Genomic DNA, 27,947 nt, shown 5'->3' on the forward strand with positions numbered 1-27,947 from the left:
AATTTATTATATTTTGCTATCACTACACTTTAAAAATCTGGAGTTCAAGAGTTTCCAGACACTAATTTAAAAACCATTTTATTGTCAAATCATGGCCTGGCAGGCTGTTTGAATCTCCTAGGCCAATAGTTCTACTGTATCAAAATCACCTGGAGGACTTGTTTTAAAACATAGATTGCTGGGCCCCATCTCCAGCATTTTTCATTCAGTGAGTTTGAGATTGGGACTTCAGAATTTGCACTTAAAGTTCCCAGATGATGCTGTTGGTTGGGGATGAGGTCACTCTGCAACAACTTCTGCCCTAGGCCTAGAAGAAAGAATAAGCTTCCTTGACCTGTAGCTCTGTCCTTATAATAGAGCTGCGTTCAAATGCAAACACATTCAAAGAATCTTTCAGTACTCCTGTTTCATGCTTTAACATCTGGCCTAATATCGTCCTACTGGGAAGTTAGATGGAAACTCATGTGGATTCATAGAGTAATTCTATCAGTCTTTAAGTAGTCAAAAGTTTTTTTTAAAAGTTTAAAAGTTTTAGCCGGGCGCGGTGGCTCAAGCCTGTAATCCCAGCACTTTGGGAGGCCGAGACGGGCGGATCACAAGGTCAGGAGATCGAGACCATCCTGGCTAACACAGTGAAACCCCGTCTCTACTAAAAATACAAAAAGCTAGCCGGGCGAGGTGGCGGGCGCCTGTAGTCCCAGCTACCCAGGAGGCTGAGGCAGGAGAATGGCGTAAACCCGGGAGGCGGAGCTTGCAGTGAGCTGAGATCCGGCCACTGCACTCCAGCCTGGGAGACAGAGCCAGACTCCGTCTCAAAAAAAAAAAAAAAAAGTTTAAAAGTTTTAAAAAAGTAAAAAGTAGTCAAAGGTAGTAAAATCTTAGGGACATAAAGCATTTTAAACCTCTACCTGTCCTTATGATAACTAATACTGTCATGCAAAATCCAGTGAAACGACTTGTTCAGAGCCGTGTGTAGGAGCAGCTGCCTACGTGGTGTGATTTTGAGAACACCACAAAAGACTTCCTGTTCCCAAATATCTCTTCTCACTGTGAATGATGCCAACAATTATACCATCTCTAGATTTTTTATTCCACAATTAGCAAAATGGTTTAAAATACAGATAACCTTGCTAAAAATAATCCATTAAATTTATTAAATTGACTCTGGGTAATCCAGTGTATCTGTATAAAGCAGTGTTTTGTTCATATACATACGTCCTCCACTCCTCCCACACACAAATCAGTTTTATCTGCTTAATTCTTTTATAAGTAGACAGTGTGGATGAAAACATGCTTTCACTTTTGCCTGTGTTTGGTTAGGAGGTAGAGTTGGGAATTAGAGAGAGCTAGAGGAAGATAGGAAAGGTATGGGGGAAAACCTAAAAGCACTGAGGGCCATAAATGAGGAGGGTTGCTTAGAGGGAGGATTGAGAAAGGGGAGACAGCAAAGCGTTTGTCTCATTGTTAGTGTTTTTTGAAACAGGGTCTCACTATGTCACCCGGGCTGGAGTGCAGTGGCACAATTACAGCTTACTGTAGGCTTAAGCGATCCTCCCACCTCCCAAGTAGGACCACAGACACACACCACCACCACACTCGACTAATTTTCTTTTCTTTTTATTATTATTATTATTTTTTTAATTATTATTTTTTTTGAGACAGAGTTTTGCTCCTGTTGCCCAGGCTGGAGTGCAGTGGCACGATCTTGGCTCACCACAACCTCCACCTCCCGGGTTGAGTTCAAGTGATTCTCCTGCCTCAGCCTCCCGAGTAGCTGGGATTACAGGCATGCGCCATCATGCCTGACTAATTTTGTATTTTTAGTAGAGACAGGATTTCTCCATGTTGGTCAGGCTGGTCTCGAACTCCTGCCCTCAGGTGATCCGCCCGCGTCAGCCTCCCAAAGTGCTGGGATTACAGGCTTGAGCCACTGCACCCAGCCTTTATTTTTACTTTTATTTATTTTTTGAGACAGAGTTTCGCTCTCGTTGCCCAGGCTGGAGTGCAATGGTGCCATCTAAGCTCACAGCAACCTCTACTTCCCAACTTCAAGCAATTCTCCTGTCTCAGTCTCCCAAGTAGCTGGGATTACGGGCACCCGCCACCATGCCCGGCTAATTTTTGTGTTTTTAGTAGAGATGGGGTTTTGCTGTGTCGGCCAGGCTGGTCTTGAACTCCTGACCTCATGATCCACCCACCTCGGCCTCCCAAAGTGCTGGGATTACAGGTGTGAGCCATCCCACCTGGCCTAATTTTCTTTTTCTTTTTTGTTAGAGACAGGGTCTCACTGTATTATCCAGGCTGGTCTCAAACTCCTGGACTCAAGTGATCTGCCCACCTCGGCCTCCCAAAGTGCTGGGATTACAGATGTGAGCCACCATGCCCGGCCACATTCCTTTTTAATCACTGGAATTGTATTTGTTTATCAGAAGTTTTAAGTTTGCACCTTTTTTTCCTAGACATACTAACACTGCATTAAGCTCCTGAAATATGCCTTGTCTTTGCAGTAGTTTCTTAGAAATGGCTGGTAAATATTCCCTCTCCTTCCCCAAAGGGCAACTAGAAGCTTCCATGTTAAGGCTTGAAACCTTGCATAGAGTCTTCTAAGCTGTTGGCCAGGGCTGACATGACAGAGCCTAAGTGATAAAGAGTTCTCCATGGCTGCTTGCAAAAGCACAGGTTGCTGGTTATCACTTTACTTCAAGGCTTGTAACAGTGAACTGAACCATCATAAGCACTACCTAAGAAAATGTATTCATTTAAATTAATTTGGCATATGAATATATTAAAACAATTTTAAGTTGGAATTTGCAACATCTTGCTTTCATAAAAACAGACTTATTTGGGCCGAGTGTGGTAGCTCACGCCTGTAATCCCAGCACTTTGGGAGGTTGAAGCGGGTAGACCACTTGAGGCCAGGAGTTGGAGACCAGCCTGCCCGACATAGCAAAACCCCATCTCTAATAAAAATACAAAAATTAGCCAAGTGTGGTGGTGCGTGATTATAGTCCCAACTACTCAGGAGGCTGAGGCACGAGAATTATTTGAGCCCGGAGGCAGAGATTGCAGTGAGCAGAGACTGCACCACTGCACTCCAGCCTGGGTAACAACAAGACTCTGTCTCAAAAACAAAAAAAAAGGACTTATTTGTATGTAATTGTTAGTCGTGTAATTCTGAAAAGCTTTTAAAACCTGCTCTCTACAGGGTGAAAGGTTGAGCCATGCAGTAGGCTGTGCTTTTGCAGCCTGTTTAGAGCGCAAGCAGAAGCGGGAGAAGGAATGTGGAGTGACTGCTACTTTTGATGCTAGTCGAACCACTTTTACAAGAGAAGGATCATTCCGTATCACAACAGCCACTGAACAAGCAGAAAGAGAGGAGATCATGAAACAAATGCAAGATGCCAAGAAAGGTACAATCTGTTCTACAGTGTGTATTTATGGAATGCAGTTTTTCCCAACAAAGTATTATTTTGAAGCTACCAGGGATAAGTTTTCTCATAATCAAAGAGAACCCTTAGCAATATAAAACCTTATAACAAAGCTGAAAATCTTAAAAACTGCTTCCTTTAGAGTGGCTAGTTTAATGGCTTCAAAAATATTTACTCCATTATAGTAAGCTATCTGAGGAATCAGAGTGCAGTTGAAGAAGCTGCAGAGACATCTCTTTCCCCCTTCCTTCCATCCTGAAATACCTTTTTAATTCTGATGCATCTGATCTCTATGAGAAGCAAATGAAGCAAGTACCTGCATCTTAAAGAAAGCAGCACAGGTCCCAGGGCTTAAGGCTGCAAAGCATCCACGGACTATGATGCTAGCAGAGAGATTTAACAGTAATACTGCTTATATGAGATTATTGCTGGGTTTTAGTGCTTTCTAGTCACAAAAGTCTACAGATTTTGAGAGGTAGACCTACAACTCTTTTTCCCATAGCTCTGTTAATTTAATTTAGGGTATGATTTTATAGAGTGTTTTATTTAGGTACACATGGCATCACAGCAGAAATGCCTGTACAAACATTCAAGTTAGTCGGCAGTCTATAAATGTGAGTTGGGTATATTTTAGAACTAAATGATAGGGCTTGAAAATATTTTTGCATTCTTGTATATAAGTAGGGTTAAAACCAACAAGACAAGCACAAACAATTCAGGTTAACTAATAGACATTAATATAATTTTGAGGCCAGGTATAGTGGCTCACAGCTGTAATCTCAATACTTAAGGAGGCTGAGGAGGAAAGATCACTTGAGGCCAGGAGTTTGTGACCAGACTGGGCAACATAGACCCTATCCCTAAAAAAAAAAAAAAAAATTAATTATCCATATTTGGTGGTGCACATCCATAACCCTAGCTGCTTGGGAGGCTGAGACCAGAGGATTGCTGGAGCCCAGGAGTACAAGGTTACAGTGAGCTGTGATCATGCCACTGCACTCCTGGGTAACAGTAAAACCCTGTCTCTTAAAAACAAACATATATATATATATATATGATAATTTTTTTACTATAACCTTTTAGTTCTAAACTAGTCTTTTTTTGTTGTTGTTTTGGTTTGATTTGGGTTTTTTTTCTTTTTTTTTTTGAGACAGAGTCTAGTTCTGTTGCCCAGGCTGGAATGTAATGGCGCAGTCTCCACTGACTGCAGCCTCCACCTCCTGGGTTCAAGCAGTTCTCCTGCCTCAGCCTCTTGAGTAGCTGGGATTACAGGTGCATGCTACCACACCCAGCTAATGTTTGTATTTTTAGTAAAGATGGGCCAGGCTGGTCTCGGACTCCTGACCTCAGTTGATCTGCCTGCTTTGGCCTCCCAAAGTGCTGGGATTACAGGTGTGAGCCACTGCACCTGGCCTTAAACCAGCCCTTTTGGATAGCAGCATTGACTAAAATACTGACCCAAACAGCTCTAATTCTTAACCCCCCTTCAAAAAAAAAGCATACATATTTTTATTTGAAATGAAATTATTGATAGTGATTTTTTTTCATTTATTGTAAATATTTGCACCAGGAAGCCAAAGGGGGAAAACATCATGCTATCTGTACTAGAAAATTTAACCCGTATTACTGTTATTTAATATGCTTTAGTGGTCTTCAGACTATTCACTAATTAAGCATGTTCTTTAATACCACCAAATAATATTCATTGTTATGTACAGCAACTGCAAAGAGATTGAGTCCCAAGATCTACAAAGGATTGTGAGAGTTGGTGGTTGAGATTTGTCACAATCAGAATGGGACTCAACTGGTACCCACAGTCTTATATTTAATCAAATTTAATCCAGTTCAAAATGTTACTACTGCATGCTTTTATTCAAATGAACCACAAATGCATGATTTAAAGACTGCTTTAGGTTGGGCGTGGTGGCTCACGCTTGTAATCCCAGCACTTTGGGAGGCCGAGGCAGGTGCATCACCTGAGGTCAGGAGTTCATGACCAGCCTGGCCAACATGATGAAACCTCGTGTCTATTAAAAATACAAAATTAGTTGGGTGTGGTGGCATGCACCTATAATCCCAGCTACTTGGGAGGCTGAGGCAGGAGAATCACTTGAACCTGGGAGGTGGAGGTTGCAGTGAGCCAAGATCATGCCATTGCACTCCAGCCTGGGCAAAAAGAGCGAAACTCCATCTCAAACAGTAAATAAATAAAGACTGTTACGTATGACATTCTTTGACACCTAATCAAAGATACATGGTTAAACTTATGCTTATTTAGACCTTTCTAATGCTGCAGTTCCCAAAGTTCTCCTCCCCTAACACACAAGCATTGAAAATCATGAATCATTCTTTAAAAGACCACATATTAGGAATTCATAGGAACTGAGTTTTTAAGATCTTGTTCACAGTCTTAATTTATAAATCACTGAATGAGAATAAAAGATCTAACATTTCTTAGTAGATATGCTATGTGATATATAGTACGTTACTAAGCCTTTTATCTGTCTGAAAAATGGATCTGAACCCTACTTCTAACTTATCTTTTAAGAGACATTAAGGAAATGGGTAAAAGGACCTAGAGGGCTTTCACATTTGTCAGCTCTGTAAACTCAAATTATTTGAAGACATTGCTAAGGTCTTCATTCTCTTTATTTTCTTGAGCTGAAACAGATAAGATAGTCGTTGGTTCATCAGTGGCCCCTGGCAACACTGCTCCATCCCCATCCTCTCCCACCTCTCCTACTTCTGATGCCACGACCTCTCTGGAGATGAACAATCCTCATGCCATCCCACGCCGGCATGCTCCAATTGAACAGCTTGCTCGCCAAGGCTCTTTCCGAGGATTTCCTGCTCTTAGCCAGAAGATGTCACCCTTTAAACGCCAACTATCCCTACGCATCAATGAGTTGCCTTCCACTATGCAGAGGAAGACTGATTTCCCCATTAAAAATGCAGGTAATGTAGCATCTACCTGACTCACTGGGTACTCGAGCACTGAAGCATTCTCATCACTTGCCATGAAGACACTAATCCCATTAAACTAGGCATTCCTCTTTACCTGAGGTTGGTTGATAGTTGTATCTTTTGTTATTTCCCATAGTGGGAAAACTAAGGTCCATGGAGGGGGATGTGAATCCATAATTTCTCTTCAACAAATAGGCGTCAGAGCCATTGTGGAATTTCTAGCCTAAGCCTCAAGATTTGTGGTTTGTCTCGATGTAAGAGCATTCACTGCCTCTCAGCCAACCTGCTTCCAAACATCAAGGGTCTCAAGTTTCTATTCTTATTCTGCCACTTGGGACCCAGCAGGGAATTAATTAAAGAGGCCTTAGAAACACATAGCATTACCAGCAGAAGAAATGGATATGTGCTCATTGTCCTTCTGGCTGGTTGGCTCCATAGGGAGGAAACTCTAGACAGGTGTCTCGTGTACATCTAAGATCTGTTGTTCATCACAGACAGTGGACTTGTTCACAAATATTCATTACCTTTCAGAACTGTCCCACAGGCCTTTGTGTGGCCTCTGTACAGCTATGCCAGCCCCTATAGGTCTATCCTCATCATAAAATCTGTAGCTAAAGTATTAGATCTGGTCAGTGCTTTTGTTGGGCTCTATTTTACCTCGCTCTGAGACATGTCAAGCCATTGCTATAACAGAATATGAGGAAGCTGTCTCAATAGGCCATTCCTACTGATGGTATAAAAGTACAGAGTTAAGTTCATCTGACAGATGAAACTAGGCCTAAAGAATAGTTGGACTAGATGATTACAGAGGGTCTTTTCAGCTCTCAGCTGAGGTACCTCATTTCAGCTCAGTCTCCTTCTAGGGCAGACAGGGAATAAAAACTATTATTCTCTTTACAGATAAGCAAAGAGAGCTTTAGCACACATAATTAGCTTCTTTAGTGATACAAAAGTATCCTAGAGTCGGTATTAAGATTAAAGGCCCTAGCGTCCTACACCTCTGCTCACTTTTTCATGTTATCATAGATCATATGCTTAGTACTAGAGACTTTGGAGAAAAATGAGATTGATGACATTATCATAGTTGTTACAGAGAAAAGCACTAAGCATCCACTAGTGTCCCAGACTTTAATGCATTTTCCTGACAGAATTACTAAAGGCTCCAGAACCTAATTCAGATCACAGCCTTGAGAACGTGTTGGAAGGCATACAGGTTGCATATGTCTTCTGGAAAGATCTGGCTAGCTAAACATCTTGGCACAAAAAGGACAGATTCCCAACAGTGTTATAAGAGGAGGAAATGAAGAAATAAGGGAGGACGATGTGCCTTAGTACATTAATTGTTGACATTTTATACTTTCCCATCTGAAAAGCCAATGAAATTGTGGCCAGTAAATTTTTTGAAACTGGTTTTGTAGCCCCGCCGTACAGTTAATTGAGCCTTTTTTTCTATAAACGAGATACTGTATAAAATGCCAGCTTGCATCATACTGTCAAATTTCAGGATTATTCCATTTTTGTGTCTGGAGCCCTTTTCTGTTTGCCTTGCAGTGCCAGAGGTAGAAGGCGAGGCAGAGAGCATCAGCTCCCTGTGCTCACAGATCACCAATGCCTTCAGCACACCTGAGGACCCCTTCTCATCTGCTCCGATGACCAAACCAGTGACAGCGGTGGCACCACAATCTCCTACCTTCCAAGGTTGGTGCCCTCTGACCTGCTCAGCTGTTCTCTTTACAACCAGTACTTTTAGTACACTGCTCACTAACTGTAAGTTGGCATCCTGAGCTTCCCAACACCTGGTCAGACCCATTAATTTCTCTATTTGATGTCTTAGATTCATTGATTTCTCTATTCAACAATGTCTTTGTGCTTTGTTCCCCTTCCTGTTTTCTAAGATGTCTGTGTTTGTCATTCTGCATGTGCCCATCTTTCACCCCATTCTATAAGAAATTTCTATAGTCCCAACCTGCTACTTTATTTCCCACTTGACTGTTAAGGATCAGCATACCCAGCCAGTTTCCCAAAGGCAGTAGTCATCAGAATTGGTTCAAAGGTTATGCTTTCTTTAGTTTAGTGGTTCTTAATCAGGGGCAAAATTTGTCATTCACTGGAGACATTTTGGGGCTTTACAAGTCAGGGGTTGGGGGTGTTACTGGCATGTGGTTAGAGGCTAAGAATGCCACTAAACATCCTTCAATGTAAAGGACAGCACCCACAACAAAGGATTATCCATCCCAAAATGTCAGTGGTGCCAAGGTTGAGAAGCCCTGGACTCTCTGTCAGAGAGGCTTATAAAGAAAAAGGCACTCCTTTGAGCTCTGTAGTTCATCTTCTATAACAAGTATCTTAAAATTTGCGTTTGTGGCATTGAAGAGTTAAAAGTTGTTTTCAGAGATACTAAATAGTGGATATTGACTTGGAGGTCAGCAAAGAATTTATGTAACTTAAATTACAGACTTGTAGAATTTCAGCTGCTATAATTGCTGTTTCTCCGTTTCTTTCGAAAGAGAGCTCAGAGAAAGTTTTACTCTGGAGATAGTGCCCTGTTTCTACTGGAAGAACTGCATGCTTTTCCTCCAAGGGTCTTTTTCTTTTTCTTTTTAATAAACCTTCATAGTCATGTATACCAAATGACTTTTCATGTCATCTAACAAACATTTATTTTTTTATTTTTTTATTTTTTTTTGAGACGGAGTCTTGCTCTGTCGCCCGAGGTGGAGTGCAGTGGCCAGATCTCAGCTCACTGCAAGCTCCGCCTCCCGGGTTTACGCCATTCTCCTGCCTCAGCCTCCGGAGTAGCTGGGACTACAGGCGCCCGCCACCTCGCCCGGCTAGTTTTTTGTATTTTTAGTAGAGATGGGGTTTCACTGTGTTAGCCAGGATGGTCTCGATCTCCTGACCTCGTGATCCGCCCGTCTCGGCCTCCCAAAGTGCTGGGATTACAGGCTTGAGCCACCGCGCCCGGCCACAAACATTTATAATACCAGTAATAATAGGCACAATTTATTGAGCACTTACACATTGCTTGCCACATTGTGGTAGGTATTCATGCATTATTTCATTTAATCCCCACAACAACCCTGTGAGGTAGGTGTTACAGATGAAAAAAAAAAAAAAAAAAGAGGCTCAGAGAGAATAAGTAAATTGCCCAGATCATACAGACAGGATTTAAACTCAGGTCTTCCTGAATATAGTATCCATTACATTCTGCTGATTCTGCCTGCCTACAAGGCACTAAGTGCACACAATTGAATATTTCAGTTTCCTTTCCCTGCCTTTGAAGGGCTCCCAGTTTCTAGGTGAAAAAAAATTTTTTTTGCCAACAAAAAAGCAAAGGCAGTCTTTTAGACAAACCCTAGGTAAATAGTACCAACACCGGCCAGGCGCAGTGGCTCACGCCTATAATCCCAACACTTTGGGAGACTGAGGCAGGCAGATCACCGGAGGTCAGGAGTTCAAGACCAGCCTAGCCAACATGATGAAACCCCGTCTCTACTGAAAATACAAAAGTTAGCTGGGTGTGGTGGCAGGCACCTGTAATCTCAGCTACTTGGGAGGCTGAGTCAGGAGAATCGCTTGAACCTGGGAGCCAGAGGTTGCAGTGAGCCGAGATCATTGCACTCCAGCCTGGGTAACAAGAGCAAGACCCCATCTCAAATATATATATATAGTACCAACACCATAGGCATGGCTGTCCAGTCCTAAAAAGGACATAATTATATTGTAGGTCAGGGGAAGGTGCTTGTCTACACCATACTAAATGTTATTGGGAGTTGGGCTAAGGAGTAGAAACTAATATAGATACCTGGAATAAAAGGAACAAGCATTTGCAGATTTTAATAAGGGGAGATGAGGAAAGAATAGTAGGTACTTTGTGATATTGTAAACATCACAGGGGGAAAAACATCTTTGTAAAAAGTTGAAATTAATTCTGTAGCAAATTACAAATTTATCAAGCAAATGAAAACATACCAACTTTGATTTCTCATCTGTAATAGGGGGATAATACCAGACTCATGGGGTTTTCGAGAGAATTAAATGAAATGATGCATGTAAAATATTAGCTTAATGACTAGCACATAATAACGAATCATGTACACATTTTAACTTTTGAAAAGGAAACAGAGTAATTTTTTTTTTTTTTTTTGAGATGGAGTCTTACTCTGTTGCCCAGGCTGGAGTACAGTGGTGTGATCCCGGTTCATTGCAACCTCCGCCTCCCAGGTTCAAGCGATTCTCCTGCCTCAGCCTCCCTAGTAGCTAGGATTACAAGTGCACGCCACCACGCCCAGCTAATTTTTGTATTTTTAGTAGAGACGGGGTTTCGCCATGCTAGCCAGGCTGGTCTGGAACTCCTGACCTCAGGTGATCCACCCACCTCAGCCTCCCAAAGTGCTGGAATTACAGGCGTGAGCCACCACACCTGGCCTATTTTTAACCAGTATTATTGTTAACATAATTTGACCTTTTGGAAAAGTGAAGAAGAGGGAAATGCTGTACCTACTTCATTATGCCAAAGGCTAAGCTATATTTAGAATAGTTAGATATTTTTTGCTACTCCTAAGACAGAGCAGCTCTGTTCACCTTAATTTGAAATTGTTGTTGTAGGTTTCATTTCCCCTCTCCCCATGCACATATTTTCCTAGGATAGTCATTTGACTTTACTATACAACCATTTAACAATTACAGCCTCTAATTCCTTCTTTGCCTAATAGTATGTACATCCAATCCAAGATATCATGGTTTTCCCAAACATCAACTCTTCTCTCTCTCCATTCCACCAGTATTGTACATTCACTTGACTGACGCAGCTCCAAGGGATCACTTGTACACCCTGCATGAATTAACTCCATTGATGTTGTCTGCTCCCATTGTAGCTAATGGCACTGACTCAGCCTTCCATGTGCTTGCTGCTAAGCCAGCCCATACTGCTCTAGCACCCGTAGCAATGCCTGTGCGTGAAACCAACCCTTGGGCCCATGCCCCTGATGCTGCTAACAAGGAAATTGCAGCCACATGTTCGGGTAAGGTGGCCACAGATGGTGTTGAGGATTTCTGGGATCAGATAAGTGACCCTGGTTCTAAAACTCAGCCAGTTAGCTGAGTGGGAACCAGGGAGGAATCCTTTCAGGAAACCTATGTTCCCTCCTGGAGATAAGCTGCTTGCATAAGAAAGGATGGTGAAGGAGAACAAAAGAGATCAGACTGATAGTCAGTAGGACTGTGGAACCAAACCATCCACAGAGCTTTTATAAAATACAGATTCCGGCTAGGCGTGGTGACTCATGCCTATAATCCCAGCACTTTGGGAGGCCGAGGTGGGTGGATCACAAGGTCAGGAGATTGAGACCATCCTGGCCAACATGGTGAAACCCTGTCTCTATTTAGCCAGGCGTGGTGGCATGCACGTATAGTCTAGTCCCAGCTACTTGAGGCTGAGGCAGGAGAATCGCTTGAACCCAGGAGACGGAGGTTGCGGTAAGCCAAGATTGCGCCACTGCACTCCAGCCTGGGCGCCAGAGCAATACTCTGTCTCAAAAAAAGAAAAAAGAAAAAAAGCAGATTCCAGGGCCCCACCTCAGAAGATCCATCACTGGGTTTGGTGATGTGCAGACATGCCTGTAGAAAGAGGAGGCTCTGCCTCCTACAATAGGAGGCCTACAAAAAGTGTTACAAAAAGCACTTCATTTTTGCTTTTTTGTGCCTTCTAGTTTTTCTGTAAAAAACATTAATTATAATAACCAAAAATTTTTTTTTTTTTTTTTTTTTGGAGACGGAGTATTGTTCTGTCACCCACGCTGGAGTGCAGTGGCATGATCTTGGCTCACTGCAACCTCCATCTCTAGGGTTCAAGCAACTCTCCTGCCTCAGCCTCCCGAGTAGCTGAGACTACAGGTGCATCCCACCATGCCCAACTAATTTTTGTACTTTTAGCAGAAATGGGGTTTCACCATGTTGGCCAGGCTGGTTTTGAACTCCTGACCTCCTGATCCACCCGCCTTGGCCTCTAAAAGTGCTGGGATTATAGGTGTGAGCCACCACGCCTGGCCTCAAAAGGTTTTAACATAGTAATAAAGGCAGTTCACCACAAAGACAACATATTTCTGGAAGCCAGGCAGGGGCCAGCAAGATATGGCCAGGTCACTGGTTATTTTCTTTTTGCTCTGTTAGAGCAGAAGATGAATTGCCTTGGGCCCTTTAGAGGATGTGCAAGCTAGGTTTTTTTTGTTCGTTTTCTGAGACAGAGTCTTGCTCTGTCACCAGGCTGGAGTATCTCGGTTCACTGCACCCTCTGCCTCTCAGGTTCAAGCAATTCTCTTGCCTCAGCCTCCTGAGTAGCTACGACTACAGATACATATCACTACGCCCAGCTAATTTTTGTATTTTTAGTAGAGACGGGGTTTCATCATGTTGGCCAAGATAGTCTCGATCTCTTGACCTCAGGTTATCCGCCCACCTCGGCGCGCCTGGCTTTTTTTTTTTTTTTTTAAAGACAGAGTGCTCACTGTGTTGCCCAGGCCAGAGTGCAGTGGCACAGTCATAGCTCACTGCAGCCTCGAACTCTTGGGCTCAAGTAGTCCTCCTACCTCAACCTCACAAGTAGCCGGGATTACAGGTGCGAGCCACCACAACCAGCTAGTTTCTGTATTGTGGATGAGCCATACCAACAGGGAGGGGTTCTGACATCAGTCAGCTGCCTTGGTTTAATGCATTTGAGCCATATCTAGACAGTGCTTCAGTGTGGCTGACACAGCAGCATGGTCTTGACAAGTTTTCTTCATCCTACCACAAAATCCCAGTTGGTAATAGACTTTCCTCCTACCTATCAAAATCACAAAATGTCCCATTGGGGTGACATGTTGTACATGTTAGGATCATTCAAGTAAGGTGAGGAAAGATACCCCTAACTGATTCTTTTGTCTCTCATCTTGTTGGTTCCAGGGACCGAGTGGGGTCAATCTTCTGGTGCTGCCTCTCCAGGTCTCTTCCAGGCCGGTCACAGACGTACTCCCTCTGAGGCCGACCGATGGTTAGAAGAGGTGTCTAAGAGCGTCCGGGCTCAGCAGCCCCAGGCATCAGCTGCTCCTCTGCAGCCAGTTCTCCAACCTCCTCCACCCACTGCCATCTCCCAGCCAGCACCACCTTTCCAAGGGAATGCATTCCTCACCTCTCAGCCTGTGCCAGTGGGTGTGGTCCCAGCCCTGCAGCCAGCCTTTGTCCCTGCCCAGTCCTATCCTGTGGCCAATGGAATGCCCTATCCAGTCCCTAATGTGCCTGTGGTGGGCATCACTCCCTCCCAGATGGTGGCCAACGTTTTTGGCACTGCAGGCCACCCTCAGGCTGCCCACCCCCATCAGTCACCCAGCCTGGTCAGGCAGCAGACATTCCCTCACTACGAGGCAAGCAGTGCTACTACCAGTCCCTTCTTTAAGCCTCCTGCTCAGCACCTCAACGGTTCTGCAGCTTTCAATGGTGTAGATGATGGCAGGTTGGCCTCAGCAGACAAGCATACAGAGGTTCCTACAGGCACCTGCCCGGTGGATCCTTTTGAAGCCCAGTGGGCTGCATTAGAAAACAAGTCCAAGCAGCGTACTAATCCCTCCCCTACCAACCCTTTCTCCAGTGACTTACAGAAGACGTTTGAAATTGAACTTTAAGCAATCCCTATGGCTATGTATCTTGTCCATACCAGACAGGGAGCAGGGGATAGAGGTCAAAGGAGCAAAACAGACTTTGTCTCCTGATTGGTACTCTTTTCACTAATCCCAAAGGTCCCAAGGAACAAGTCCAGGCCCAGAGTACTGTGAGGGGTGATTTTGAAAGATGTGGGAAAAAGCATTCCTAGAGAATAGCTGCCTTACAACTAGGCTAAAGAAGTAAAGGAAATGTTGCTTTCCGCACCCCCTCTTCCCTCATCCCCTTACAAATCTCTGGCAACAGAGAGGCAAAGTGTCTGAACAAGACTCTATATTCAGAGCACATTTACTGAAATACAAAACACAACAGGAAGCAAAGCCGTCTCCCTTTGTTTTTCAGGCCATTCACCTGCCTCCTGTCAGTAGTGGCCTGTATTAGAGATCAAGAAAGAACAGGTTTGTGCTCAGGCTAGGGACGAGAGAGGCAGGCTATGCTGCCAGAATTCCCAGGAGGGCATATCAGCAACTGCCCAGCAGAGCTATATTTTGGGGGAGAAGTTGAGCTTCCATTTTGAGTAACAGAATATTATATATATCAAAAGCCAAAATCTTTATTTTTATGCATTTAGAATATTTTAAATAGTTCTCAGATATTAAAAAGTTGTATGAGTTGTAAGTAATCTTGCCAAAGGTAAAGGGGTTAGTTGTAAGAAATTGTATATAAGATTGATTTATCATTGATGCCTACTGAAATAAAAAGAGGAAAGGCTGGAAGCTGCAGACAGGATCCCTAGCTTGTTTTCTGTCCTTCATTGTAAGTAGCACATTGCAACAACAATCATGCTTATGACCAATACAGTCATTAGGTTGTAGTTTTTTTTAAATAAAGGAAAAGCAGTATTGTCCTGGTTTTAAACCTATGATGGAATTCTAATGTCATTATGTTAATGGAATCAATCTAAATATGCTCTATAGAGAATGTATCTTTTATATATTGCTGCAATTTCCTTATGTTAATCCTTTAACACTAAGGTAACATGACATAATCATACCATAGAAGGGAACACAGGTTACCATATTGGTTTGTAATATGGGTCTTGGTGGGTTTTGTTTTATCCTTTAAATTTTGTTCCCATAAGTTTTGTGGGGATGGGGATTCTGGTTTTATTAGCTTTGTGTGTGTCCTCGTCTCCCAAACCCCCTTTCGGTGAGAACATCCCCTTGACAGTTGCAGCCTCTTGACCTCGGATAACAATAAGAGAGCTCATCTCATTTTTACTTTTGAACGTTGGCCTTACAATCAAATGTAAGTTATATATATTTGTACTGATGAAAATTTATAATCTGCTTTAACAAAAATAAATGTTCGTGGTAGAAGCTTTTGCCCACGAAGGGCTATTCTTTCCCCTTTCCTTTATTAGTAAATGAATTTACTTTTCATTCTTATGGTCTTACTCTCTCCATTCTACCGCTGCTGCAAATCCCTAGTTTAGTGACTAGAAAAATACCCTTAAGAGTCATATTTTCATTCATACTTTAAGTTAATCCTGAGTGTATCTCTAAAGTCAGATTCTTGCTGCTCAAAGTGTGCGCTGGAACAGCAGCATGGACTTCACCTAGGAGCTGGTTAGACATGCAGAGTCTCAGCGCTACCCCAGGACTGGGGCAGTGCTTCTCAACCTGGGCTATGCAATAGAACCACCTGAGGATACTGTTTTAAAATCCTAACGCCTGGCCTATATTCCAGATCAATTAAATCAAAATTTTAGTGGGGCAGGGGGGCCCCCCCAGGCTGTATTTTGGATATGGTAGAAAGTTGAGAACCACTGGCCTAGAATGAGTTTTACCTCTAATCTTAGCCCACTATTCTGTGACTCGTACTATTAGAACTAGTTAGCTGCTAGTTAACCTCAAACTTACCTTCTGACTTGTTTATACCAATAGGCCAAATTCTGGTTTAATTAAACTGGGGAGTCCAAGAAAGTGGCCTTTATTTTGCAATTTCTATAGCAAAACCAGCCATAAGTGAACATGGATGCTCTTCAGTATTTTTCCAGTATTAAATGAAAAAAGACCTCTGCCCCAGCCCACATTTCCTTTGTTGAATGAGTAGTAGACTGAGAAGTATCACTCACCCATGATGTGGTTTGTCCCTTTTCCAGCCAGTGTGTTGGTAATAAAAGTCACCCACCAGAGCTTTGGTCCCTCTGATGGCTATCTTTCCTGTGTCCAGGAATAACCTTTGCTACTAGGCAGTCCCCTGGAAAATTTGTAGACGGTTAAAGTGGAAAGGGACTTGGAAGCTCATAGAATCCATGCTTCTTGTTTTAGCATCAAGGAATTAGAGGTCCTGAGAGATGAAGAATGTTGTCTTGCAACTCAAACCATTTCTGAAACCATTTCCCTGTTACTGCATTGCCCACCACCCTTCCCCATTCGTATCCTCATCCTGCTAATGCTGTTTTTAATGACAATCTGATTTTTCTCTGGCAGCAAACATTTTGCTTCACAGATTCCTACTTAAGGAAGAGAGGGGCTCCTCATTTTCACCATACAGAGCAAGCTGGTCAGCTTTATACAGGTGCAGATGAACCTTCACAGCCAGATTCGCATGCTGGCCTCAGGAGGGCTTCAAGGTTCAACATCTCGATGACGTAAGGAGCTTTTCCAGTTCTTTCGTGCTCAGATAACAGTGCTAACTGCTGCTGTTTCATCAGAAATCCCTGTTTGAGGTCTTACGTCTATTCCATTTTGCTAACAAGGGTTATGCTGTTAACCCTCTGCACCGGATTAGAGCTGACTGAGGCACTGCCTAGAAGGGTGAGAGAGACTAGAGCAATGAACCACGGCTGGTTCTAGCACACAATACTTCCCTGATACAGCAGGAGTTAGCATGCCCCTTAAAAAACAGGTGTTAACTTTGAAATCATTACACATCTCCCTGTCCAGCTTTAAATTAAGTGGAGCCCTGATAGCTAACTTTAAAACACACTGATGGGCCGGGCACAGTGGCTCATGCCTGTAATCCCAGCACTTTGGGAGGCCGAGACGGGTGGATCACCTGAGGTCAGGAGTTCAAGACCAGCCTGACCAACATGGAGAAACCCCCATCTCTACTAAAAATACAAAATTAGCCAGGCATAGTGGCACATGCCTGTAATCCCAGCTACTCGGGAGGCTGAGGCAGGAGAATCTCTTGAACCCAGGAAGCAGAGGTTGCGGTGAGCCAAGATCGCACCATTGTATTCCAGCCTGGGCAAGAAGAGCGAAACTCTGTCTAAAAAAAAAAAAAAAAAAATTTTTAAAAAAATGCACTGATGGCTGGGCATGGTGGCTCATGCCTGTAATCCCAGCACTTTGGGAGGCTGAGGTGGGCAGATCTGAGGTCAGAAGTTCGAGACCACCCTGGCCAACATGGTGAAACCCCATCTCTACTAAAAACACAAAAATTACCCAGGCGTGGTGGTAGGCATCTGTAATCCTAGCTACTCAGAAGGCTGACATAGGTGAATCACGAATCCAGGAGGTGGAGGTTGCAGTGAGCTGAGATTGCGCCATTGCACTCCAGCCTGGGCAACGAGAGTGAAACTCAGTCTCAAAAAATAAACAAATGCATTGAACTATTCCTGTGTAACAGAAATTATAAAGGGAAGCTATAAAGTAAAGGTTATTCTTATCCAAACAGATTGCTCTTCTTGACAGCAGCAGCCTGTGGTTATGTCAGAGATGTAAACACTGCTGAAGGCTAGAGGGAAGCTGGTACTGGCTACTGTTGAGGCTAAATACTGGGTGGGTTTTTGAAAGAGCCAATGTATTCCAGAAGATAACTCCCTTTGCCAGCCAGAGAGAGGAAGCCAAGAGTCCATCTTCCTTTCTCCCCAGCTCTATGAACTATTCTGGACTGGGGCTGGAACTAGCCTTCGTCCCTACTGCCAGATGGGCTGAGCATGAGGCTGGAAACGTGAACAGCTGGCACAGCAGAAGCTGGAGTAATACTCGTTGCCACAGAGCTGGGCCTGTAGGATCAAATCACAGTTGGCCAGCTCTGGCTGGTCGATGCACTCCCTGCCAGGGTCCCTGGGCTGGGCGGTGGGCGCTGCAGACCAACGGGGGAAAGAGAAGGTGGTGAGGAAGCTCTGTGTATGCTGAAAATTCTCACCTGCCATTTCATTTCCTCAAAGGAACACAGCATTATAACTGCCAGATTCAAAATGAAGTGCACTTACCCTGTAACCTTTTAACAACCATACATACAAACTCTATGAGGGATGATGATTTCTACCTGTTTGTTGACCTCACTTCGACATGCAGTGGTCCTCCTGTTATTATTTGTGGCCTCAGCCCAGTGAACAGCTCTTCCCAGACTCCCAAATATTTATTGACTGGATGATTAAACATCTCTTGAAGTTAACTCCTTACTTTTGAGACCTGAATTACTAAATGACAACTGGTTTGGCCTCTGGATTGGGAGAGCAGGTAGGATCAGCCCCAAGTAAAATGTTGAGTTAGCAAGAGCTCTGTTATCTTTTCCCTTTCTCTGCTGGGTTCCTCCAACCATCAAAGTTTTGTCCCTTCAATATCACCCGCTTATCTTAGTCACCTGGGTCCTCATCATTCCAGTCTTTCACTTTCCCCAGAGGAAGCAATGCATATTAGACAAGATAATAGGAAAACAGTCCTTTTAACGGTGGCTCTATTACTATACTGAGAACAAAGCCCTTATTTTATCTCCCTCTGAATTTACTAGGAACATCTGTATCTCATAACTCCCTATTCAGGGTTTCATTCAGCTGGGTGTGATGGCTCATGCCTGTAATCCCAGCACTTTGCGAGGCCAAGGCGGGCAGATCACAAGGTCAGGAGTTTGAGACCACCCTGGTCAATATGGTGAAACCCCGTCTCTACTAAAAATGCAAAAATTAGCCAGGCATGGTGGTGTACCCCTGTATTCCCAGCTACTCGGGAGGCTGAGGCAAAAGAATTGCTTGAACCCCAGAGGCAGAGGTTGCAGTGAGCTGAGACCACACCACTGCACTCCAGCCTGGGTAACAGAGCAAGACTGTCTCAAAAAAAAAAAAAAAAAAAGTTTCATTCTACTACTTCATCTCTCTTCTGGAAGGAGTTCTTAAAACTCAGCTGACTTAGACCAGAGCAGTACCTTCCCTGAAGTCAGACCTCAGGCAGCCAGAGAAAGCTTATCTTTCTCCTCTCTCCCCTTGTTTCCTCATAAAATACTGCTAAAAGACTGTACCTAGCAGCAAACAACCTTACAAAGGTTTGGTATATTGGTATAACCAGAATATTACCTACCTAAGTTTACATAGATAACAAAGCCATTAATGCATATTGTTTCTAAAAATCTGTAACTTTGGTATCAACTCTGTCTGAGCTGGTACAGCCCAAGACCTATCATAGAGGGAACTCAGCATAGTGATTAAGCACACCAGCTCTGGACCCAGACTGCCTGGGCTCAATCTGGGCTCTGCCACTTGCCAGCTGGGTAACTCTGGGCAAGTTGCTTAAGCCCTTTATGCACATTTCTTCATCTGTGAAATGAGACTAATAATAGCACCTACTTCACAGCGATGTTGAGAAGTCCTCCCAGTAGAGCTATGTCCCTTTTACCTCAGCCTATCTACCCTAAGGCCTCCTACCCTGGTGCTAACACTGAAATTCAATGTGCCACCCAACCACGAGTAGGGCAGGGTTAGGCAGCCTCACGCCGTGTGACCCAACAAAAAATGAACAGGTGAGAGCAGCCAGCAGAGGACCAGAGGAGAGTGGCCAGACTGAGGCCATGTCTGTCTCACCTGGAACACACATCTCAGGTCATTTCAGCTTGGTGACCAGGTATCAGGCAAGTTTCTCTCTTTTTTTTTTTTTTTTTCCATATAATCCCATCTGGAGCTAATCGCAAACATAATGTCTAGATCCTCTTAACAGTTCTCTCACTGTGAATACTTCAACAAATCCAAATTGCCTGTAAGATGCATTATTTTTGGACCAAGAGAAAAACACTGCCAATGAAATGACACAATTCTGAAACCATCAATTAGGATGCAGACCAACTTGAGAGATGTGAAAAATCTGCATTTTGCTTTGTCTCAGAGCCTTGATTTGGTTATTATGTAGACAAGGTCAATTTTCTGGACATGATACAGGTGAAAAGTAGTCCCTGGAGTGTGGTGCTTCCGCCAAGGTTACTCCATCATTGTGCAGGCAGCACTTAGTCACCAAGTATCTGAGTGTTGCGGCTTTTGTAGCTCAGCAAGCAGGAGGGAATGGAGGGAAGAACGGGCTGTAACGCTCCCGTTCACCAAGCTGCGAGCGGCGGGAACATTTGCCCCTGTAACACCCCCTTGGGGCTCCGCCGTTGCTGGCATCTCCGAGTTTTCGGGCTCCACCCTGTTCTTGTCTATACGTCAGCACCCAGCGCGGAGCCGCCACGGGCCTGGATCCGGGCAGGTAGCGCCAGCGGAGCACAGCCTGCCGGGCCGAGTGGGCGGAGCAAGACCGTGGGCCGAGCGAGGCCCGGGACAGAGGTCAAGGAGGCGGGCTGGCGAAGCAGCAGGAAGGAACCCTGTAACCCTCCCTCCCGCTCGCCAAGCAACAAGTGAGAAGCCGCTGGGTACCATTTCCTGCCACAACACTAGCACCTAGTGATGCCAAGCATGAGCTGGGCCCTGGGGAGGCGAGTCCCAATTGCTGCCTAAAGAGATCATAGACAGGAAGCCAACAAGTCAGTCCCACTCACAAAGCAAAGCAACATTTTAGCCACAGACATTCAACTTCTAGTACTGGCCAGTCTCCACCCTCAGCCTGGCAGCCAGGAGGCAGCCAGGCTGCCAGGCCTGCCCCTCTTAGTGTTGCCGTGCTCCTGGCATGGCGCTACAGCCCTGATTGTCAAGAATGCCCAGAAGACCAGGCAGGAAGGGCCCTGGCACCTCTGAGCCTGGCATACTCCACCAAGGTCTGTATCAGGCCTGTGAGAACTGGCAGCTTGGCCCGAGGTACCGTTCTGTCTTCAGTCCCTCAGTGAACAAAAACCAAGGACACAAGGAAGCACAGGCTGGGGGGGTGAGCAAAGCCCTTTCCCCCTTTCCCTCTTGCTTATTTGAACATATCTCTTGTAAGTATGAACACTGAGCCACAGTCTGTTTCATCAGTTCTGATATGGACTTATTTTTACATCTCTCAAGTTGGTCTGCATCCTAACTGATGGTATCAGAATTGTGTCATTTCATTGGCAGTGTTTTTTTCTTGGTCCAAAAATAATGCATCTTACAGGCAATTTGGATTTGTTGAAGTATGATAGAGTAGTAGCTAGAGGAGGTAAGGCTACAATATCAAATATCAAATGATGCAAGTAAGAGGCCACTTAGGTACAATTATAGTAATTTTGTGGGGGAAAAAAAACATGGGGAGTCAAAAGACATGAGCTCTAGTCCCAGGTGGGCCTCATTTGCTGTGTGACTAGTGGAAACACCACTTAGGCTCTCTGCATACCTGTCTCATTTGTAAAATGGTGGTGATAATCCCTGCCTTTTCCTTTCTGGGTTATATGGTCAAACGGCCATAAAGACACTTTTCAGTCACAGAACCACTTTTTTGCCACCCTGATTACAGTGGACAGATTTTAAGTGGTCTACCTTAAGTTTTAAGTTTTATAATGAAATTCCAGGCAGTCATATGTCTCAAAATCGGTGAGTCTGAATGTACTGCATGCATTAATGTCTATTAAGCTATCTCCAGGGGCCCAGCAGAGCATCATTTCCTTCATCTCCATTACAACCCTCTCAGGTGGTAGAGCAGTCCCACTGTAGAGAGGAGGAAAATGAGGCTCAGGAAGGTAAGCCCCTTGTCCCAAGTCACACTACCAGCAACTGGCAGGGTGAGCCAGGATTCAAACTAGAGTCCCTCAGACTGCAGAACCAGCCCTCGAGAACCAGTAAATACACAGGGGAATGCCCTTCCCATCCCTGGATATAGACCTTTCCTACCTGGTGAGACCACCTTCACCTCGGTGCTGCGGCTGACTGCCTGACTCCCCTGGTAGGCGCTGCATGTGTAGGAGCCCTCATCCCTGACCCGCAAGTTGTAGATGAGCAGCGTGCCATCTGGGGACTGGTGGACACGGTGGCCGTCAGCCTGCACAGGTAGCCCATTCCTGGAGGAGAGAGGACACTGGGAGAGCTATCAAGGGCCTCTGGAGGCCTGGGAGACAGAGGGAAGAGGTAATCAAAGGCCATTCTAGAGTCAACCATTCCCATCCCTTGAGGGCAAAGAGGTGGAGGAGAGGGAGAAATAAAAAATGACCAAGGTTTCTGGCTTAAGCGGGTGACGGTGGTGCCCCTCCAACCTTGGGTGATCCAAGGCTGGGGTGAATGATGAGGTTATTTTCTGCTATTTCAAATTTGAGGTGCCTGTGAGATAGCAGGAGGCCTCAGATTTCAAGTGTGGAGCTCAAGAGTCCAGACCCAGATAGTGTGTCAGCATCGCACTGACTCAGCGAAGTGCATGTCTATGAGGTGATCCAAGTCACACAGGAAGAAACCAAGGACAGGCCGTGAGGCACATCAGAAGACAGTGGTTCCTGGAGCCAAGGGAAGGGAGAATTTCAAGGAGCAGCATACAGCAAGCAGAACAACACTACAGGTCACGTAAAGACTGCAAGGTGGCCGGGCGCGGTGGCTCAAGCCTGTAATCCCAGCACTTTGGGAGGCCGAGACGGGCGGATCACGAGGTCAGGAGATCGAGACCATCCTGGCTAACATGGTGAAACCCCGTCTCTACTAAAAAATACAAAAAACTAGCCGGGCGAGGTGGCGGGCGCCTGTAGTCCCAGCTACTCGGGAGGCTGAGGCAGGAGAATGGCGTAAACCCGGGAGGCGGAGCTTGCAGTGAGCTGAGATCCGGCCACTGTACTCCAGCCCGGGCGACAGCAAGACTCCGTCTCAAAAAAAAAAAAGACTGCAAGGTATCCAGTGGAGTTAGGGAGACAGGCAGTGACCTTGGCCAGGACAGTGTCCTGGAGCAGGGGCCAATGTGTGGCCCCACTGCAGGCCCTGAGAAGTGAGTAGGGAGATGAACAGGCAGAGGCAATCAATATGGACAGCTGTAAAGGGGACACTAACTATGTCAGCATAGGGTCTGCAGGGACATAGAGGCTCAATGGAAGGTGGTTGTGAAGAGGGGAGTTCTATGCATGTTTACTGCTGGAAAGATCCAGGAGAGGCCAACGTGGAGAAGCAGGCCTGACAAGCTGATCAGGGGATGGCTGGACTGAGCATACCAGTGGGGAAACCTCTAGCAGCTCCCACTGCCTTCCCTGGGCTCGAGGCCACACAAGACACAGATGCCCTCTGCAACCCCATCACCTCTCCTGGCCAGTGCATTGGCCGGTTCCCATCCTGGTGTCCTCTCTCAGTGTCCACCTTTGGCATTTGCTGCTTCCTTTACCAAGAACATCCTTTGCCATCCTTAGCTATTACGGTGCAGCCAGAGTCATTTCCTGGCCCCCCCCTTCCTTGACACTCCTCTGTGCACAGAGGGCACTTACAGCAAAACACATATGGAGCTCCTGGGATGCTGGGCCATCTGCCCGGGAGTACCCTGGGGCTCAGGTGACCCCAGGATTCCCAGAACCTAGCCTAGTCCTGACACATTACAGGGAGGGAGGGGGCAAAAAATGTCTACTAAATGAATGGACAAATATAAAACCGATTGATCTGGGGTAAAAGACCACTGAAATCCCCAAAGCTGAGTGTAGTCCAATGGTTCACAGCCCCAGGAGAGATTTTGCCACGAGGGGACATTTGGCAGTGGGTCTGGAGACATTCTTTATTGTCATGACTTTGGGGAGGGTGCTCCTGGCATCTAGTGGGTAGATGCCCTGGATCCTGCTAAACATCCTGCAAAGCACAGGACAGCCCTCAGCAACCAAAACTTACCAGCTCCAAACTGTCAGTGGTGTTGAGGTTAGGAAACCCTAGTGTAGCCCAACCAGCAGAGTCAGTGGCCCTACAGAGCTTTGCTCTGTAGGGATGAGGGTGCTGCAGCCCTGTCCCCTGGCACCAGGCCTGGAAGCCGGAATGGAAGCAATGGTGACAGTGACATCCCTGGCAGAAAGGCAGACATCCACACCGGAGGTTGTGAAGGTCTGGGGGTGGGGACGGCTTGGAGTAGAGCCTTTACCTGGACCACCGAATGTTCACACTTTCTCCTGCTACCACACACGACAGCCTGGCGGTGTCACCTTCTGCCACTGTCACAGTAGGGGGCAGTCCTGAGATTGTCAGCTCCCCTGGGCACAAGAACAAGTCATTGTCAGCCACTATGAAGATCCTGCCCTACCCATGCCACCTGACCTCAAAGGCCGCTCAGGACTGCCACTTTACCCAGAACTCTGAGCTGGACCCATCGCTGGTCTCGGTCCCGCCCGTTGAAAGCGACACAGGTGTAGAAGCCACCGTCTTCCACAGCCACTCGGCTGATGACCAGGGAGCCATCAGGCTGCAGCTGGTGTCTGGGGACCAAGTACAGCCAGTTGGCTCCAGCCCAAGGAGCCTCCCCTCTCCTCCAGCTCTGTCCCTCGAGCATGGGGTCAGGGAGGGAACATAAGGCCTGCCAGGTCCCTGGTGAGAGGCTAAGCATCCCCTAGTGTTCGGTGGGGTCTGATGGAAGGACCATTTGGTCTCAGACTTTACACCTACAGCTGCTGGCGCTTTCAGTGGTGTGATCTCGGTTCACTGCAACCTCTGCCACCCGAGTTCAAGCAATTCTGCCTCAGCCTCCCGAGTAGCTGGGATTACAGGCATGTGCCACCATGCCTGGCTATTTTTGTATTTTTAGTAGAGATGGGGTTTCAGCATCTTGGCCAGGCTGGTCTTGAACTCCTGACCTCATGATCCACCCATCTCAGCCTCCCAAAGTGCTGGGATTACAGGTGTGAGCCACTGCACCCGGCCAAAAATGTCTGGCTTTTAAGCTTCACAATGTAAACCATTTCAAGTTTTCTGAAACAAAAGTTCGATTTGGGTTTCTAGTTTTTGCTATACTCATTTAGTGGGTTCAAATACTGGTTCTGCTGCTTATAAGCTGTGTGATGTTAAGCTTCTGTGTGTAAAATGGGGGAAAAACAGCACCTGATCAATAGGCCTTTTTTGCAGGTCACATGATAGAGAACAAGCCTCACACTCAGTGCCCGCTCAGTAAAGGGTAGCGATTATTATTACAGCTGGGAATGTGTTCTGACTCCATTTCCTCCTTCCACCATCACCTCTGTTAACTGGCCTCTTATTTCTGTCCACTAACCACATTCTGGAAAGGCCCAGAGACTCAAATGTTAGCCAACCCAAGGAGCCCTTTGCCCAGCTGCTCCATCTCTCGAAAGGCCCTGGAGTCCGGCTGAGAACTGGCCATGATGATGCCCAGCAGCTCCCTTCCCCGGTGGCCTCCACGGGATAAGGTGGGGCTGGAGGCAGAATAGGAGGAAGCGGAGAGGAGTCAAATAAACCTGGGAGAAGAGACAGGCTGCCCATCTCTCTGCCACTCAATGGCTGGGGGCGGGAAGCCTTCGGCACGGCAGATCATCCGGATCCGCTGACCTGGACTGGCATCCAGCACCCGGGGCTGGTTGTGGTCCAAACGCAGCCTGCCAAACAAGCAGCCCATAGCATGAGGCGTCCTTGCCGCTGCCCCCGCCCACTCCCATGGGGACCTCTGCACAAGCCTGGTGGCCCCTTCTCCCTCTCCAGCCAGATTCAGCTTCCTAAAATCCCCTGCCTTGTTCTGGTTAGGAAACTCAGTAACTACCTGGGGTGAAGTCTAAAGCTGCCTCCCCACCACCACCACTCCCTGCCCGTCCACCATGGCTGGCCAGACACAGCCACCAGCCACGATCCCCATCTGTCACCCCCCCCCCCGCCCCCCCGCCCCAAGGTCTCTGACTTGGGCACCCCCTCCGGTCCTCCACATCCCCCCTGTAAACTGAACCACTCCCCAAGGCCAGCTCAAGACGCTCCCCAAAGAAGCCGGCTCAGGCCCTCTAGCTGTGTGTGCCCTTCCCTTCCTCAGTTCCTGAGTCCTGAGCCTGTGGAACTGTTCCCAGAAGCTTCCTCCTCAAGAGGCCCAGCTCTGGGAACCCTGTTTTTCTAGGCCTGGCCTCCCAGAGCCCTGAGCAGGGGCCAGCAAGGCCTGGTCACAGCAGACCTTCCCCTCCTCACCCACTGAGACCCCCGGCCCTGGCCCTGGCATGGGGGAGGGCAAGAGTTCTTACCTGTTTGCAGGCTGTGTGTGTGAAGAGGGGATGGCGCCCAGGGCCCCAGCAGCCCCCGCTTGGCCAAAGTCCTGACCTGGGTCCCTGGGCTGAGGGATGCGGCTCAGCTCAGCCTCAGACAGCACGGCCATGTCATTCCCTGTCATGAGGCCAGGAGAAACAAGGTGTGAGCTGTGGGGAAAAGGGAGTAGAAGGGAGGGTGGGCCATGCGACCAGCAGGGACTTACGGAGAAATGAGGGCTACAGGGTGGTCCCTGCCAGCAGGAGGAATTGACTCAGGGAGACACCCTGGGTCCCTCTAGCGTGAGGCAGCCCTCGCGTAGGCGCCCCATCCTGGCCTTCCCACTCGGGCCCCTGAGAATGCACTGGTGGATGGGGTGGGGACAGAGACCTATGATGCGAAGCTGGATCTTCTGGGAGTCGTGGCCTGGCCGGGTGCTGCCACAGCTGTAGGTGCCCTCGTCCTCTGCCTGCAGGGGGTGGATGATCAGGGAGCCGTCGGACTGCAGCCTGTGCCTGAGTGGGGTGGTGTGGGGGGACATGAGCTCTGGGCTCCCAAAGTCAAGAGTCTTCCCTCAGCCTCAGTGCTCCTGCCAGAGGAGATCAGAGTCCACAGGGCACCCTCCCACCCCAAGCAAGCCTGGGGAATGCTTCAGGGGAGGCTGTCACACACACCTGTCAGAGGGGGTGGAGGAGCTGTCACACACACACCTGTCAGAGGGGGTGGGGGAGCTGTCACACCTGTCAGAGGAGGTTGGTGAGCTGTCACACACACCTGTCAGAGGAGGTTGGGGGGCTGTCACACACACCTGTCAGAGGAAGGAGGGCTGTCACATACACCTGTCAGGGAAGGTGGGGGGGGCTGTCACACCTGTCAGAGGAGGTGGAGGGAGCTGTCACACACACCTGTCAGAGGGGGTGGGGGAGCTGTCACATACACCTGTCAGAGGAGGTTGGGGGTCTGTCACATACACCTGTCAGGGAAGGTGGGGGGGCTGTCACACCTGTCAGAGGAGGTGGGGGGACTGTCACCCACCTGCCAGAGGAGATGGGCTGGCCATCTTTCTGCCAGGCAGCCTGGGATTCCAGGGCAGTGTTGTCTGAACAGGAGAGCCGCACCAATTGCCCCAGGGCTGCCTGCACCAAGGAGGGCTCCACACCTGCCAAGCTGATCCTGGAGAGGTGGGAAGTAAGATCTGCTGACTGGCGTGAGCACCAGGACCAGAACCACCCTAAGCAGTGTGTTCCACGCAGACAGCTTGGGGCCCATCCTGTCACAGGCACTTTCGGGGTTAGAGGGTCCCTATGGGAGGCAGAGCCCCAGAAGCCCATGGATTCAGGAATCCACCCTCCCCAACCTGCCCCTGGTGCCCCCATGCATCGCTGCCTCAACCTGTTCTTGTAGGGGCAACAAGGTAGGTGCAAAGCCCAGGGGCTGGGGAGAGGTCGGGAGGGACAGCACACACTGGGTTCATGTGGGGGCTAAACCACATGCTCGACCCATGTGGAACACAATGTTTTTAATTTTGTTTTTAACCTTCCCAAATCCCTCATTAATATGACCCAGTCCCAAGAGTCATCTTGACCAGAACCCACACCTGTGATGTATACAGGGCAGGAGGTAATGCCACCATTTTACAG

The 27,947-nt window shown here is 46.9% G+C and overlaps 2 protein-coding genes across 13 annotated transcripts in view; one reads left to right on the forward strand and one right to left on the reverse strand.

Annotated features, from left to right (window-relative positions):
- NUMB (NUMB endocytic adaptor protein) overlaps positions 1-18,440 on the forward strand; it is a 198,596-nt gene extending 180,156 nt beyond the window's left edge. For 5 of the 10 annotated variants that reach the window (XM_023183267.1, XM_023183289.1, XM_023183306.1 and 2 more), the window contains 5 exons: positions 3,206-3,410; positions 6,090-6,383; positions 7,944-8,090; positions 11,270-11,416; positions 13,335-15,409. In XM_023183267.1, coding sequence (XP_023039035.1) covers positions 3,206-3,410; positions 6,090-6,383; positions 7,944-8,090; positions 11,270-11,416; positions 13,335-14,050 — 1,509 coding nt within the window. In that variant the 3' untranslated portion in view covers positions 14,051-15,409. Of the gene's footprint in view, positions 1-3,205; positions 3,411-6,089; positions 6,384-7,943; positions 8,091-11,269; positions 11,417-13,334; positions 15,410-16,522; positions 16,684-17,911 lie in introns of those variants that run through there. The other 5 variants (XM_023183314.1, XM_023183320.1, XR_002724690.1 and 2 more) reach the window with 4 other exon arrangements.
- The window catches only part of PAPLN (papilin, proteoglycan like sulfated glycoprotein), a 28,666-nt gene continuing 16,709 nt past the window's right edge, over positions 15,991-27,947 (reverse strand). For 2 of the 3 annotated variants that reach the window (XM_023183246.3, XM_023183229.3), the window contains 8 exons: positions 27,343-27,480; positions 26,698-26,822; positions 26,307-26,445; positions 25,545-25,682; positions 24,427-24,554; positions 24,224-24,332; positions 22,030-22,196; positions 15,997-18,125 (listed from right to left, as the gene is read on the reverse strand). In XM_023183246.3, the coding sequence (XP_023039014.2) occupies positions 17,956-18,125; positions 22,030-22,196; positions 24,224-24,332; positions 24,427-24,554; positions 25,545-25,682; positions 26,307-26,445; positions 26,698-26,822; positions 27,343-27,480 (1,114 nt within the window). In that variant the 3' untranslated portion in view covers positions 15,997-17,955. Of the gene's footprint in view, positions 18,126-22,029; positions 22,197-24,223; positions 24,333-24,426; positions 24,555-25,544; positions 25,683-26,306; positions 26,446-26,697; positions 26,823-27,342; positions 27,481-27,947 lie in introns of all 3 variants that reach the window. The other variant, XM_023183239.3, reaches the window with a different exon arrangement.

The sequence above is a fragment of the Piliocolobus tephrosceles genome, chromosome 6, assembly GCF_002776525.5.
Source record: "Piliocolobus tephrosceles isolate RC106 chromosome 6, ASM277652v3, whole genome shotgun sequence".
Classification (NCBI taxonomy): domain Eukaryota; kingdom Metazoa; phylum Chordata; class Mammalia; order Primates; family Cercopithecidae; genus Piliocolobus; species Piliocolobus tephrosceles.